The sequence below is a fragment of the Numenius arquata genome, chromosome 9, assembly GCF_964106895.1.
Source record: "Numenius arquata chromosome 9, bNumArq3.hap1.1, whole genome shotgun sequence".
NCBI classification, from domain to species: domain Eukaryota; kingdom Metazoa; phylum Chordata; class Aves; order Charadriiformes; family Scolopacidae; genus Numenius; species Numenius arquata.
This window is the reverse complement of record NC_133584.1, coordinates 42,241,815-42,257,588: the sequence shown is the minus strand read 5'-3', so window position 1 is coordinate 42,257,588 and position 15,774 is coordinate 42,241,815. Positions and strand designations below refer to the sequence as shown.

At 38.4% G+C, this 15,774-nt stretch overlaps 1 protein-coding gene across 4 annotated transcripts in view; it reads left to right on the top strand.

Moving 5' to 3' along the window:
* Positions 1 to 15,774, top strand: part of MYT1L (myelin transcription factor 1 like) — a 124,802-nt gene that overhangs the window by 47,375 nt on the left and 61,653 nt on the right. For all 4 annotated transcript variants that reach the window (XM_074154134.1, XM_074154133.1, XM_074154132.1 and 1 more), the window contains exons 6-9: positions 1,871 to 2,005; positions 4,516 to 4,606; positions 6,911 to 7,018; positions 10,221 to 10,432. In XM_074154134.1, the coding sequence (XP_074010235.1) occupies positions 1,871 to 2,005; positions 4,516 to 4,606; positions 6,911 to 7,018; positions 10,221 to 10,432 (546 nt within the window). The remainder of the gene's footprint in view (positions 1 to 1,870; positions 2,006 to 4,515; positions 4,607 to 6,910; positions 7,019 to 10,220; positions 10,433 to 15,774) is intronic.

Sequence of the window (15,774 nt, the reverse complement as noted above, 5' to 3'; positions counted from 1 at the left end):
ATATTATTTATATTTCATTTACATTCCTTATTCACTTATCTAATACTTTTACACATCCCAAAGTACTTGACATGAAGAGTTGCTTAGAGTTGTGTATGTATGTAGCTGTGGGCTTGCTGTTCTAGTGGTCTCAGCACAGGCCTATCTGGCAGGAATCCAGATCCCTCCTCTGACATTTGCTCCTTCTGTGGCCTTGGGTTTAACTTCTTGATCTCTTTGTTTCAATTTCCTGACGTACAAGATTGTGGTATTTCCAGGAGTGTTGTGATAACTGTATAGCACTTTGGAGATAGATTTGTATATGTATTTGTTGTTAAAGAGCGTGAAACGAAGAACTGTGTTCTACAGTCAACATGTAGGTTAAGTAAAATAAAACTTTCATAATTAGGGATTCCATTTGCAAAAGACAAAGTTTAAATATCATATTAAAATTTAAGAATGGATTTAAGACCTGGAGAGTCATTACAGTGAGCTAAAGAATTTCTCTAAAATGAAGGTGTTTTGGAAGAACTTGGAATCTAAAAGTATACGTACTTTTATATTATAGATACAGTATAAAGCTACCAAAGAGAAATCAAGGAAAAATAAGTCCACAACTGATTGTGAACTCTGGATTGTATTGGTTCATGCTGAAAAAAATGGGTTGTATGTGAAGTTCTGCAAGTACTGAAATTTCCACTGATTGTACCGAGGGTTGGATTTGCTGAAGCTGGGATGGAATTTAATGTAAGAAAGACCTAATGGAAAACAAGTAGCAAAATCTTATTTTCCAGAGATGAAAGCATAAATACTGAAACAGAGTAACAACAAGAGCAGCATAAAATACTTAAATGAGGATAGCTCACATTGGGTATTGAAAGGAGGACAGACTAAAAAAATGGAAAGGGGAATGTTGGTTGATCTTGAGCCAAAATGGTAGTGTCCTGAATTATATTCCTTTAATACTAATATGAAAATCAATAATAGTCTCCAAAATCTGGCAACTATGGTCAAGGTGCAATTTGTATCGTGTGCTGGGCTGGAACTGTAGGGATGTTATTTTACAGATGTTCTGTATAAAGGAAACAAGCTGATGAAGTATGTGAGAAAGTTCTAGTTCAGGATTAATCTCACCAGCAGTTCCACTTCATTATTGGCAGAAAACTTTATTTTGTTGAAAAAACGTCTATTTAGACTTTTCATTGATCTGTAGACAGAAGGTCCAACAACATTCTGAAAGATCGTTAACCTTTTAGCATATGAATATTCAAACATTATATATACATGCACAGCAAGTGATACTTCCAGTAATTCTGATGACAATGTTTACCCCACCATAATTTATTGAAAAGAAAGGACCATCTACATAATTTCTACCACTTCATAAAGAATTTAAAGAAAACAAGAGTGGTCTCCTCAGTGAGCCTTGGGAAAGGGATTTATTTGTGCTGAATCGTTGAATCGTTATGCTAAAGAGCTGGGTTTGCTACTCTCAGGACATTGAACTTCTCTGACGGTACGTTTGCAGACCTTAATACGAGGCAAATAAGAATGTAAAGAAGGGAAACTCCAACTGAACAGTTTCCAAATGACCTTAAACCCTTGAGCTGATGCTTGCCAGACGAACATTGATTGACAGTGGTATGGCTTTGCTATAAAAAGGTCACTTTCCAATCATGGTGAATGGATATTGTTGTGATCATAGGAGCCTGCAGTCTGAAAAGAAGATAACGGGATAAAAGTGACAGAACTGTGTTAAGAAGTAGAAGGGTTTTTTTTCTTCTAGTTTTCATATGAACATTTACCAAAGAGTAAATGACATGATTAAATGAACCTTCTTATAGAAATATGAAAAGCATCATTCACTTGACACATTTGTTGTAAATTATAGATCCCTCAAGAACAGAAAAGAAAGAAAGCAAATGTCCTACCCCTGGGTGTGATGGAACTGGCCATGTAACGGGGCTTTACCCCCATCACCGCAGTTTGTCAGGATGCCCACACAAAGATAGGGTCCCTCCAGAAAGTAAGTTCACATTGTTTCATGGAAACCGGGGATAAAACTACAAAGATTTTTCTAGCATGCTTTTTAAACCTTTTATTTAAAAAATTAATTTCATTTTTCAGTATGGTTTGTCTCAACTTAGTCAACTGTTCTGTGTTATTCTTTTTCTTTTATTCCATCTTTTATTCCATCTACTAACTTTTACACTAAAAGAACAACTTTTAAAGCTGTATTCTTTGATTTTTAGAATGCTAGGTTATTTTTAAATAGATGTATTCAATCAACAGAGAAAAAGGTTTCCAGAAGATGTGCACTGCTTTTACTTCTGCGTGCTGATGTCACATCAACTGTCCCTGTTGTCTTGTACAGGAATAATTGTACTTGAAAAACTTGAAACCCCTTTCCTTTGTTGTTGTTGTGTCTTAAACATAGTTTACATCTAACATATCATTAGAAGTAACAATTTGGCTATTTACTTAGTTAACAGAGCTCGGGATTTTGAGCAAACATCCCCTGTCAGTCACATGGCTGGAATTTCCCACCATGTCAGCGGATTCTCTGGGGAGGAGGTTCACCCATGTGAGCTCAGGGACGTTCACCTGAAGGCTCCATTTCTGGAAGTCACTTCCTTGGCTGATAGAATTGGCATAGTTCTGGTGAAGCTAATTGCTCTATGCTGATTTACAGCTGAGATCCAGTTCTCTTTCACACCAATTTTAAAACAGAGTTATTCCATTGAAGCCTATGGGCCTAAAATCCCCACTGTCCATCAGCACTTAGAAACCTAACCTCAGTGGATTTACAAGAGCCTAAAGGAAATGTCAAAGACAGTCAGGGCTAAAATGGTCCCCGCTTTCCAAAGGGAAAGTAGATTCTGAAGAATAGGAAAGCAGAAGGAGTTCAGCACACCCAAGAGTGGCAGACAAAAAACGTCTCCTCTCTCATGGTAGAGTGGCTTCTTCCAGAAGTAAAGTCATCAGTAAGTGCTTTAGGAAACTTTGCTGTAGCTTGGTTGAGCTCTGAATACAGTAGAACAAATAGAGTAATTTCTCTGCTTTGCAAGACACTGTAATTTTCTGAAACACAAATATTTATGCTCAAAGTTTTCTCATTTTTACAAATGGTAAATAAAAAGCTCTTTAGAAGACTTTGTAAATCAAAGAAGAATATAGCTTTAAACTGTTTGCATGCTCTTGTACCTACTAAAATGAAAAAGGTGAGCTCATCCTTTTATTTTTTTCCTGTGATGTTGGCCTTGTGAAGCATGTTTCAAGAACAGCTTTGAATAGTAGGAATTTCAGAGTTAAGCTTTTGCATCTATACACATTTTAGTACACTGATGATGGGGTGATCATGATGGTTATCTTTTAATCAGTTTATGCGGTTAAATTCTCAAGTCTCTGAGCAGCTTTTATTCAGTTCTTAACTCAGTCAAGGGATTCACTGATTTCATTAGACCTTTTTTTGAGTGAGAACTAAATACAGGCTTCCAGAATAGTTCTTGTATGAGAAAACCAGAACTTTTCAAGGGCTGGATGGCCTTTTTCCACAGAGGGATGTACTGCCATCCAGCTCCGAGACATGGATTCAGATATGTCTCACATCATACAAAACTCTTTAATGTTATCAAAAAGTTCTTGATAATTTGGCACTTCATAGCATGAGCTTTATGATTTAGTGGAGTACTGCTCTGAGCAGCCTTGGGAGTAAGTTTTCCGTCAAGCTTGCAATCGATGTAGGTGTAAATCAGTTTACTTGCTTAAGCTTGTACCACTTATTTCTTTTTTACACAGTTTTCTTTTTTTTTTTCTGCCATCCCTCAATTTTTTAAGTGCTTATTTTTAGTTTTTAGTCTTTTGAAAAAAATTTCTAGCCATTGCAATTTTCACATCTGTAGAGAATACAAGTAAAAATTGAAGGACCAATTCTGCTTGTCATATAGATATGAATGATATATCTATGTGGAAGTGGGCAGAACTGGCCCCTAGCTCAATTGGGCTGTCTTATAGTTAGGGTTAAATTCTGTTCAGGGTTGTACTGAGGTGTGTTTCAAATAATTCAGTGTTCTACCAGTATAACTTGAGAGCAGATTTTCAGCTCTCGAGTTTGATACTATGTGTATAAAGCTATGCATTATGAATGCATACATTTCCTGAAAGAATTTTTCTAGCCCGTAATTTCGTATTGGATTGTTGCTAGCTCACACTTCACTGTTGAGCTGATCTTTGCTCAGTGTTTTTGTATGAAGAAGATGTTGGAAGTCTTCTGCTTCACTGTTGCACCAGAGATGCATTTGTTTATAGGTTCTGTAACCTTCATAACTTTCACTGTTGCCCTGTGTTAATGAGCATAGGGTCACGATACTTATTTCCCTCATCAGGCTTTATTGGCTATGTGTGTCACGTGTACTTTGAGGAATGCTGGTTGTTAATGAATCCTGCTTTGTTTTAAAATGGTTTCATATATACTGGGATTTGATTTTTTTTTCTTGTTTTCATACTCTGCTGTTTTCTCTTACTCTCCTTGTCAAGTTCTTGCCATGCATGAAAATGTTCTTAAGTGTCCTACACCAGGCTGCACAGGCCGGGGCCACGTAAATAGCAACAGGAATTCCCACCGAAGGTAAGGATGCCGTCGCTGGACGCCAATCTAGAGGGAACGGTGCCTCCGAACTGCAGCCCTTCTAGCAGTCCATTGGCGGGGGGGTGTGAGTGTGTGTGTGTCGTTGTTCTGTTCTTAAGATTGACAGATGGTGCTTCGTGTGCTTTATCCATTTTAAAGAGTAACATTTATTCATGTATTTTCTGAGGAGGACGAGTGTGCGTTTGCTTCAGTATGGATGAATTGATCCACAGAAGACATTTTAAGCGTCCTTTAGCTTTTGGGGTGGATTTTTTTTCCATTTTGTTTTTATATTAGCTGAACAGCAGTGGTACGAGACGAATGGTATGACTCCTTATGGGTATGTCGCAGGGAGAAGGAAGAGTCTGCCAACATCAGCAGGACTAGGGCAGAGTTCTTGTTCTCACACTTCACTCTCTTCAGGGATTATTTTATACTGCATGACAAAATTCAACCTACTCCAAAAAATGATTTAATACACGAGAAACGGCATTTTAAGTACACAGACATTCTAAGAGGTAGCTTTTCTACTGACCACAGTCTCAACCCCGAGGTGCTTATGCAGCTAAAACTGAATGAGAATTTTGCCTGTTTAAGAAACATTCTGAAAATGTCTCATTAAATTTAAAAATGAGAAGCCAGAAATGTTAATGTAAATATTCTAGCCCAACAAAAGATGATCAAGAGAAAAAGCAACTTTTCCATAGTTTTCTAAGATTAATAGTAGATTCTTATAGAAGGGATGCCATTGCCTATTAAATTCTGTCAAATAACAAATACTGTACTTTCTAGTACATGCCATAATTTTCCCACAGAACAACAAGATCTTGCTTATTTCTTTACAATTTTGAAAAAAATCCAGAAACTGTGGGTAAGATGGTAAAAGGAACTAGGTTCCTATTATCAAATTCCTTTTTTCCTATTAATTGTAGGATGGAGGCTTAAGGGACTACACGGGTACTGGATGTTCAGTCTCATCAAGCTCTGGGTTACTAGAGCCCCTCGTATTAGCTGCATGTCTCCCAGAAGACTCTTGTGGGTACCAACCCACCTGCAGTAAGCTCTGGTACCCCTTTCTTCTCTGCAGTGATGCTGCCGGTAGACGCAGCAAAAACCTCTGAGAAGGCTTTATGGGAATTACTGCTGCTCGAAGCAGCATTCACTTCTGGTTGAATATCTGCTAGAATATTTGAGGTGTCTGAAGAAGAGCATGTCAGTGGAGCGCAGCTGCCCTCTGGCACGACTCCAAAACCGCACAGAGCCCCCTCACCCCTCTGCAGAAGTAGGGCAGCGAGGGAGGGCTGGGGGGAGCAGTCTGCAGTCTGTGCTCGCCTCTTTCTGCAGCTTTTGGGGCATTTTGCTCTGCTTCACTTTTTTTTTTCTTTTTTACTCTTCCCCCTCCCCCCCCTCCTTATTTCCTGTAGAGAAGGGAACATCTGGGAATGCACTGATTTGCTTTTCATTTTAATTTCTTTTCTTGTGGAGAACACAGAGAGCTGCAGTCACATAAGCAGGCAATAGACTATGACAAGGAAAGGACCCCCTCCATTGTCAGGTCACAGGTTTTTACAGCTTCACTAAGAGCACCATCTGCTGGCATCAATATATTTATTTTTCCCTGTTGTAAATCTTTTCCAGAAGAATCAGGCTTATTATTGTCACTTCAATAATAGCTCAGCATTTGCAAATTTAATTGAATTTCAATTCAAGTGCAGGAGTTCTTTTCATGTTACATCATCTACTATTAGAAAACATACTTTAGTGGGTGAAATTCATGAACAAACACTAAGTATAACATAGTTGAGTTGCAGACTTAGAGACCCAAGGCCAAATTTTGCACTCATTTATATGCCGTGCAAAAAGATTGGAGTTAATGGAGCTGAATGAGGTGTGAAGCAGTGCAAGATTTGGCCTATATGGCATTGTCATTTAATCATCTTCAGGAGCTATTTCATTGGCAACATTTGTAGATGCATAAAGGTCACAAATCAGCTAGCAGAGCTGCACAGTAGATTCCAGTTTATATTCTCCTCTCCTACTGGTATGTTCGCTGGCTGACATCCATGAATAATCTACCCACGTACAGTCAGAGAAGAGCAGGTGTAAGATCTACCATGCAACTTTGGAAGTAGAAGAAAGGAAGTCTATCCTAGAGAAAACACATGTGACAGAGAAGCTTTTGGAAACTCTTTTCCTTCAGATTCTTCCTAATGCTGGATAAGGAGGAGAAGGAGTAATTGGATCAGTGCTATAATGTGAAACTACGCAGGACAAGACAATTAAATTTCCTTTCTGTAATTGCAGCCTCTCTGGATGTCCTATTGCTGCAGCAGAGAAACTGGCTAAAGCTCAAGAGAAGCATCAGAACTGTGATGTGTCAAAATCAAACCAGGCATCAGATCGGGTTTTAAGGTATTAGAAATCACTATAATACTTATTATTATGCAGAATTCATCACACATTCACCTAATCTGAGCATTTATATTTATATACCTTGTATATACATATATATCTCCTTCAAAGAAGAGTTAGAATTAGGGCTTCTGGATCCAATTCTCACAGTGTATATTTCCCAATCAATTTACATGGGGGAGGGTTGGTAATTATTTTGGCAAATACATGTAAAGCTGAAAAGCTCATTTTTGTCTTAGGCATTGTTTGGTGTAAAGATGACTGCTGGAGTGCAAAGTCTAAGAACAATGTGAAAAAAGTTGGTATCTTTTGGGAATAAACTAATATTTACCGGTAAGTCTTGGTTTTTTCAGCAGGCTTTTACTAGTAAATATCAGTTTAAATTAAACCAGAAGCCCTATTTACACTACCAAAATGGTAGTACATCTTTTGGCAGGACATTTGGAAAAATGCCAGGTGTAGCTTTAATTCCAAAATAAGGTCAGGCTTAGTTCTTTATCTGTGTTCCCCCACTCACTGTCAGGAAGGATGGAAAGAAAGAGAAATCATCCTAAATTTTCTTATGGAAAGGACCTTGAATCAATATGACATAATTATACCCCTTATCTTCATCCATATAGGATTCTGCATTTATCCAAAGCTGTATCCAGCTTTGTGCTATTGTCTCCTCTTTTGAGTTATGTGGGTGGAAAAAATATTATTTCTAAGGAGCTGAAGTGTGAAGGATACATGTAAAGGAGCTAGGCTTCTGCATGGTTATACCAGCCTCATGCTGATGATGCCCCAAGAGCTGCAGAATTTCTCCATGGATACTGCAATATCTGTGGGCTGGGATAGGTATTTACATCCCTCCCAGCTGCCTTGAAGAGCGTGGAGGAAGCAGCGCAACTTTAGTTCCCACAATTTCCTACTTATCATATAGGTTTCTTAGAATTTAGCTCTCTTCTAGATTTCAGATCTTATAGGGCTGCTTAAAGTGAAAGTTTTCTACTGTATTATCAACATCATTCTTTGAATATTCTCTTAAAACTTCATCTAATCTTGATGGTCTCTTCAAAACCCAGTCTTTCCATAGAGCTAAGAACACAGAATTATGGTTCACATCTACAGAAGACTTTTTGTCATGCCTGTTGACTTTGTTTTTCTTCCCCAGATTGTTTCTAATGGGCTTTGTCTAAACTGTGCCTGATTCAGATTGTACCATTTTTCATACAGCATCCCAAACAGTTCTCTTAGAGAAGCGTTCTTCAAAACCTATTAATAAAAACCACCCTTTGAGGGAATAACACAGTTTCTCACTTGATGGAAAAACAGATCAAAGATGCAGTGACTTTTACCACTGCTCATTAGAGGGAAGCCACTGAAGTCAGATGCCATACAAAGAAGGCAACTGCTCAAAAGCAGCATCCGGTTTGCTGGCAAACTCCCTAGGAAGTTGTGCTGCAATCTTAACTTTGCTTGTGAGCCTGCCCTGTGTTTCAGATTTTATAGACAACTCAAATAATGCTTTCATCTTGTCTCTGGCTTCCCTTTTACCTTTAAGTCATTGAAGTATTTAAGATTAAGAACTTGGGAGCTATTTATAATATTTACATGCAGGCAACTGATGGGCAGACAGAGATGTTCTAAAAGTAAATCTTGAATATTTGTCTTCATCCCAGTTTCCATCCCGCCTGCAGTTAAAATTTCTTACTTAAAAAGAAATCAAATTCGTAGGACTTCTGTTCCACAGAAATTTTGGATTTGCATTGCATGTACAGGATCTGAACTGCATTTTTTTTAGCTAAATATAGGTTATCTTGAGACAGGATCAATATTATTCATATCAGCTCATTGTGTAAATGAGCTGACTGTATTTTGTGAGGAAGAAGCATCTAAAGAGAGCATGCTTAAATCAAAGGCAATAGTATGACTAATATGATTTCTTGGGTGATCTTTACATAAATATCCCAACTAAATTCTATGAAAATTAATTCATTCAGAAAAACATAATATTCAAAACCTATTTCTTACTATTTATCACATTCCATTTTGTCAGTCAGCATGATGGTACTTCTGGTCTTGACTGAATTCATGTTCCTATGAATGTTCCTTCCATTTCTTCTGGTTATAAATGCAGGAAAGAAAAAAGAAAAAAAAAAGAAAAAAAGGAAGACTTGATGATATGATTCTTGATTCCAGCAGAAGCACCTCAGGTGTGCTGCTCATCATCTTTACCTCCTGCTAAATGCAGTAGGTAGACATGCAGCACCGTGTAGCGTTTGCTTCCTGTGACCCAGTCATATCACACTTTCCTATATAGGTCAGGTTTGCAGGGTCTGACCTTCATTTACCTGCTTTGAGAGCTGATGACTTCTTGCCCACACGCAGAGGACAGCGTGACAGTGGAGGAGTTCACCACAGCATTCTTTCGCTAACATTTCACAAGTTTCTTCAATGGCCAAATGCAATTAGTCAGGGCTTCTCCTGACTACCTTCCCCGATCCTAAACGAAAGAGAAATTTAGCTGATGCAGTTTTATTCCATGTTCATTCACAGGACCTTCCTTGAGGTGTGTATCTGTGTATAAGAAATTGCAGCTCCTGCCAGGACCTCGCATTAAGGGTGAGCAGGATCTGTGAGGCAGCATCTCAAAGTGAACAAAGATTGTGAGACTCTCCCGTGTATTTCTCAAGATGAACATGGATTTGTATATTGAGGGATGAAACAGGACTAGTTCCTTTGGAAAGCATACAGGAAAACAGCATACAACTCTGTTGAAAGAAATTCATGGGAAACTCCATTAATTAAGTGGAGCTTCCAGTGCTATTTTTCCTTTTTGACATTTAAAGGAATTTGTCCAAACTTCTTCTGTCAGTCTGCTTGCCCCTCTTTAATTCATCTCCCCAAAGAGAAAATGTTTGCTATGTGATGCAATTACATGGGTAAAGGGAAACCCTGAAGTATTTTAAAACAGAATTTTAAAATACTTTTAGCTATAGGATATGTTTAGTGGTATTAGAACTAATTTTGTCTAGGCTTTGTTTAAAAAAATATATATTGTTTGTCTGCTGAAAATAACCAAACTAAGCAAATGCAGTAATATATTGCTGTCTCTTGAGTGCAAGAAATAACTAAGATTTTCTAATCTGAACTATAAATTATGCACAAACACAGTAAACTGAACTGCATCTAACAAACTTTACATATCTTTAATTTCTAGGCCCATGTGCTTTGTTAAGCAATTGGAGATCCCTCAGTATGGCTACAGAAACAATGTCCCCACCACCACACCCCGCTCCAACTTGGCCAAGGAACTAGAGAAATACTCTAAGACTACGTTTGAATATAACAGTTATGACAACCATGCCTATGGCAAGAGAGCCATAGCTCCCAAGGTGCAATCCAGGGATATATCCCCCAAAGGATATGATGGTAGGAGGTGCACACTCTTATACATGAGAGACGAGTTTGCAGTTAATCATGTTGTTGTATATGTAAACATCATACAAATAAGACATGTTTTCATGTTCATATAGTATTATGAGGAATGCTGTCGTGTAAGTTATTTTAAAGGCCTTTTTGAAAAGCGTTGTTTTATACGGTGCTTGCTTCAGGATTGTTGCACTGTGAACATCTCCAGCTATTAAGCTCCTGGGATGTGTTGAGATCGCAATAAAAGCTAAGTAATAGAGCTAGTCTTTATGTTGCTATCTGGGGGACCTGGCCTCAAGGGTCACATTAGGATTCTCGCTTCCGTACGGTAGATCAAGTAACCCGTAAAGATAACATACTTGCTCTGTGGGGATATGGAAGTAGAAAACCTGATCTCATCGCACTTCAGAAATCACTGCTACTTACTTAATGAGGCATTTCTTCTCATTTTTTCCTCATGAATACACCTGTTGAATTCTTTGGAAAACCTAACATAAGTAGCATATTTAGGAGTAGGCTGAAAGTGGCTTCAGTTCAGGAGAAGACAATGGATGGGGTCTGTCAGGCAAGAGGATTTTTCTTAGGGGAGAAAAATGAACTTCAGAATAAAGGATGAAGATTTGGATTGTGGCTTTTGAGGGCATCAGGAATTTTTCAGAGCAATACAATTATATTTATATATATATATATATACTGTGTGTGTATATATATATATATAAAAAAACCCAAACTGTACCTTTATCTTTCTTTTTTTTTTCAATGTTAATAATAATATTTTTTTTTTGGTTAAAATATTTGATACCTCTCAATGACTACCATAGGAAATTTCAGGCAGGTGTCAGATTTTTGTTTAGGGAAACAGAAATAAATATACTAGATAGAACAATTTGTGCTGTTGCCTGAGTACAGACTTTGACATTCAAAAGTAGGTAAGTAGAGAAAGGGAAAATTGCTACAGCTCTTGCCTTCCTATTTCGGATATTTTGGGTATTTTGCTATCTCATAGAATCAACAGGCCTGTTCTTGCACTATAGTAATAGTATACTATTAGTATAGTTTCTTTTCTCCTACACTCATCTTGTTTACCTGTATCAGAATAAGGGCTTGAACTTTATTAAAGGTAAAGCTCTAACTCTAACTGTGGTCAGTAAGCTAATGAGTGTATATTAACATAGGGTAAATGAGATATTAACTGTCATATATATGCTGTGTCTACTCTTGCAGAATGGAAATAACTAGAGTATTGCTGGGGATTCTGTGGACACGCGCATTTTCAGACCAAATTACTGGTGCTTAAGGCAACTGATACATGTTTTTCTCATTTAAGGCCCCTTTTCAGCAAATAATTACAAACTCCACTTTCTTTCCCAAATCACCAGAAGTAGAAAATACATGTAACGTTAAACAAAAATTTAACAGTGGCCTTAAATAATGAAAGGATAGGGTGATACAGGTCACTGTCTCTATGCACACCCATCAGTATGGCCTGTATCAGGAACAGTGTGGTGAGCAGGACTAAGGAAGTCATCGTCCCCCTGCACTCAGCACTGGTGAGGCCCCACATCGAGTACTGTGTCCAGTTCTGGGTCCCTCACTACAAGAAGGACATTAAGGTGCTGGAGTGAGTCCAGAGAAGGGCAACGAAGACAGTGAGGGGTCTGGAGAATAAGTCTTATGGGGAGCGGCTGAGGGAGCTGGGGTTGTTCAGCCTGGAGAAAAGGAGGCTGAGAGGAGACCTTGTCACGCTCTACAATGACCTGAAAGGAGGTTGTAGCGAGGTGGGGGTCGGTCTCTTCTCCCAGGTAACAAGCAATAGGACAAGAGGAAACAGCCTCAGGTTACGCCAGGGGAGGTTTAGATTGGATATTAGGAAAAGTTTCTTCACCAAAAGGGTTATCAAGCACTGGAACAGGCTGCCCAAGAAAGTGGTTGAGGCACCATCCCTGGCGGTATTTAAAAGACAGGTAGGCATAGTGCTTAAAGATATGGTTTAGTGATGGTTTTTGTCAGTGTTAGGTTGACAGTTGGACTAGATGATCTGAAAGGTCCCTTCCAACCTAGGCGATTCTATGATTCAGTTTCATCTTTGAAATGAATAGGAATTTTTCTTGGAGGCAAGATTGGGACTAGGTTGTTTCACTGCTCAGTAATCTGAGCCAGAGAGGCCTGAGGGACACTGTATACATGTGATTCATGGTGGTAGAGCAAGTGTACATGGTTCTTGTGTACTCTGAACAGCTGAAGCCCATTCTAGATGGAGCAGGTTGTTTGCTAGTTCTCGATGGATTTGTTGCATACTCCTGGCTCTGAAGGAGGCGGAATGTGCTGTACCTGGTTCCACACGATGTGCGTGCTGTTTGGCCAGGCAGACACGCTGACGTGGTCCCAAAGATGGGACCTAATTTGTACCCTATCAGTGATTTTCATGAAACCTTTAGGATTCACATATCTTTGATATTCCATAACCACTCCATTGTATTTGATTGAAATTGGCAAAGAGTTTCTGAAGTTCCTCAGGAAACTCAGCTAAATCCAAAGAACGATGAAGTGAAATCCTGGGCACGCTGAAATTGGTCGGAGTTTTGGCACTGACTTTCAATGGGACAAGGATTTTGCTGACAGTTATTTTAAATAACTGAATATGAAGGAGATTTCAGGAAGAGGCTCTTAACTTGAGTCACTTTTTCTCAAGAAACTTTGCAATATTTCTCGGTGATTTCTTATTTGTGTGTAAAAAAAATACTAATTATTGCTACTAATGCCATTACGGAGGTACAGAGTGGACATCTGCTCTGTATGTCAGCAAACACGTTTATATACAAGCAGATTTAGTTCTGAAAAGTCATCCTGAAAAACCTGAAAGTAAGCTTAGGATTTTGGGGAATCTTGCAAGTAAACAGCATTTTAGTTTTTCCGACTATGTAAGATGAGACAAATAGCCTATGGATATGAAAAATCGATAACTACATGTCTCAATCCTTTTTTAATTGTAAGTTAGCACTGTATTTTCATCATCAGAGAAAGGGATTATGTGTTCAGTAAGTGTATGGCTGTGAGTGGCCTGAACATAAACAGCTCCTTTGGATTGTTTTCTTCATTTTTTTTTCCAGTAAGCTTTAGTAAAAACCAAACAGGAAATGGATACTTTGTTCTGTGGAGTAGGATGCTCTGATAATTCTTGAGAAAACTTGTGTTTGTGGGCTTGTTTTGAAACCAGTTTCATAGTAAATTGGATGTTGGGCTTATGCTATACAGCAGTAGAGACTAGAACAGCTGGACACAGCAGGCAGAGGAGACAGCAACTCTTTCCGTTGCTCAGGTGATGACAGGAGCTCCTCTTATTCCACCAATAGTCCTGGGTCCTTCCATCAAAACACGGAGGAAATGTTAGGAGTGGGATTCCTCTGACGATATCTAGACTTTTATAATGCCAGCACCTACGTCTGATCGTGTCACCCCTTTCTGATCCAAGGAGAAAGACAGACACTTCTCTGATTCAATTAATCTCCTCCTGAAGTACTTATTTAAAACTGGTCAGGTGAATCATTGCCTGAAATTTCCTGGTTTTTTCCACTGCCTATATAGGAAGCCTATAATGATTAGGTCAGATATCTGAAGTTAGGTGAGATTAATCTCTTATCGTGCAAGTCAGAAAAAGTGTTGAAACAGTAATTAATTTATGTAACAGATTCAGTATTTTGGCAATACTGGGGGTGAAGGTGCCTGGGCAGAATTTAATTCCACTCCAGATATCTTCCTTTGGTCTTTTATGTTGTTGTGATCTCTCCCGCTCCTCTATAGTTAATTAGCAAGAGGAGCCTGTGGACTTTGAGAGGTTCTTTGTAATCAATCAGCCCCTAGGCATGTCTGATGGGAGGACAGTTTGGGTCTGCAGCTGGTTAGACCTGTGTCTGTTATTTAATGGGAAAGGTGTTCTCCATATTTGGTTTCACTCCGGGTCACGAAGAGCAGGTGGACTGCAGAGCTTCCAGAACCTGGTGCCACAGGGTTGGGTGATGTATCAAGCAGAATTATCTGGTATTGAAACAATGCAGCTTTCCCTTCATTAGAGATCAACTTGATTTAGTTCATTATAAATTGATGATCTTTGTTTCTCCTGAAAAGTTAATGTGAAATGATCAGTCTGGGTTATGTGAATCATCTTAAAATGTACAGCTACAGTAAAGTTAAAATAACCATGGCCATTTCTCTCTGAGTGAGTTTTGCTAAAATTATTGGTAATCTAAAAAGCTAATAATTGCGTAGCATGCTTATAGCACTTTACATCTTAAAAGTGTTTTGCAAGTGAATCACAACACAACTAAATTTTAGAAGCGACTTTCTATTTATAGGGAAAATGAATTCGAGGGATAATATAGTTTGACCAAGGCCACAGAGGAGTCCATATCAGAGCCTGCATGAGTTTCTCATGGTTAGTCCAATGTATAAAGCTGCCTCTTTCCCTCCCTTTCTATAGCACACGTTCTCATATATATAATTTCCCATGTAGTATGTCTCTTATGTCTGTCTAAATGTGACCTGCTATAACAAGACTAACATTTTTTACAAGTGACAGAAGTCTTATTTGTTCATGTGAATTTTGAAAGATATTTCTAATTTGACAAGTTCAGTGGTACAGGGTGCTTGCTGTGTTAACACAGTAGAAACTGAATTATTCAATTATTTCCTTCCTTAAGTACAGGAAAATTCTTGTGTGTCTTGGATACTGTTACAAACTAACAATGGATAAATGCTGAATTTTTAATGACCACTACTGACTACTATATTAATAATGAAACTCTTGAGAAACAGTTCACAGGTTTATTATTAGTGGATACCCTGCTAGAGTAGTGCTACTATGTGTTCAAAACAAAGAAATGTGATGAATGTTTAGCATTCACTTCACTTAAAAAAAAATCACACCCTGTGCATTGTGTGGCTTTCCTGAGAAAACTCCATCTGTTATGAATTAAGTGAAACACTGTTTCCTTTACAGTAAAAATAATGCCATGATTTTTTTTCAGTTTTTTAGAGCAAGGAGGATGACATAATCTCTAGCAGAGATATTTTGCTTTCAGATTCTTCTTTTGAACCCTGCCTGCCTACCAAAGCAGCCTGTGGTTCACAAATGGGCTGTGCTCACGGGAGCAGATTATTATATGTATGTCTGCTCAGACAAATACACCTGAAGAGTCTGGCATTTAAATGCAGCCCATCACGGAAGAGCTCGACCTTTTTTTGTATAGCTCTCTAATCAGCACGCTAGTTGGTTACTGTTACACTGTGCTATATGGTGTGATCTCTGCCATATACATTTCCATCATAAGGGGAAGTAGTCGCTG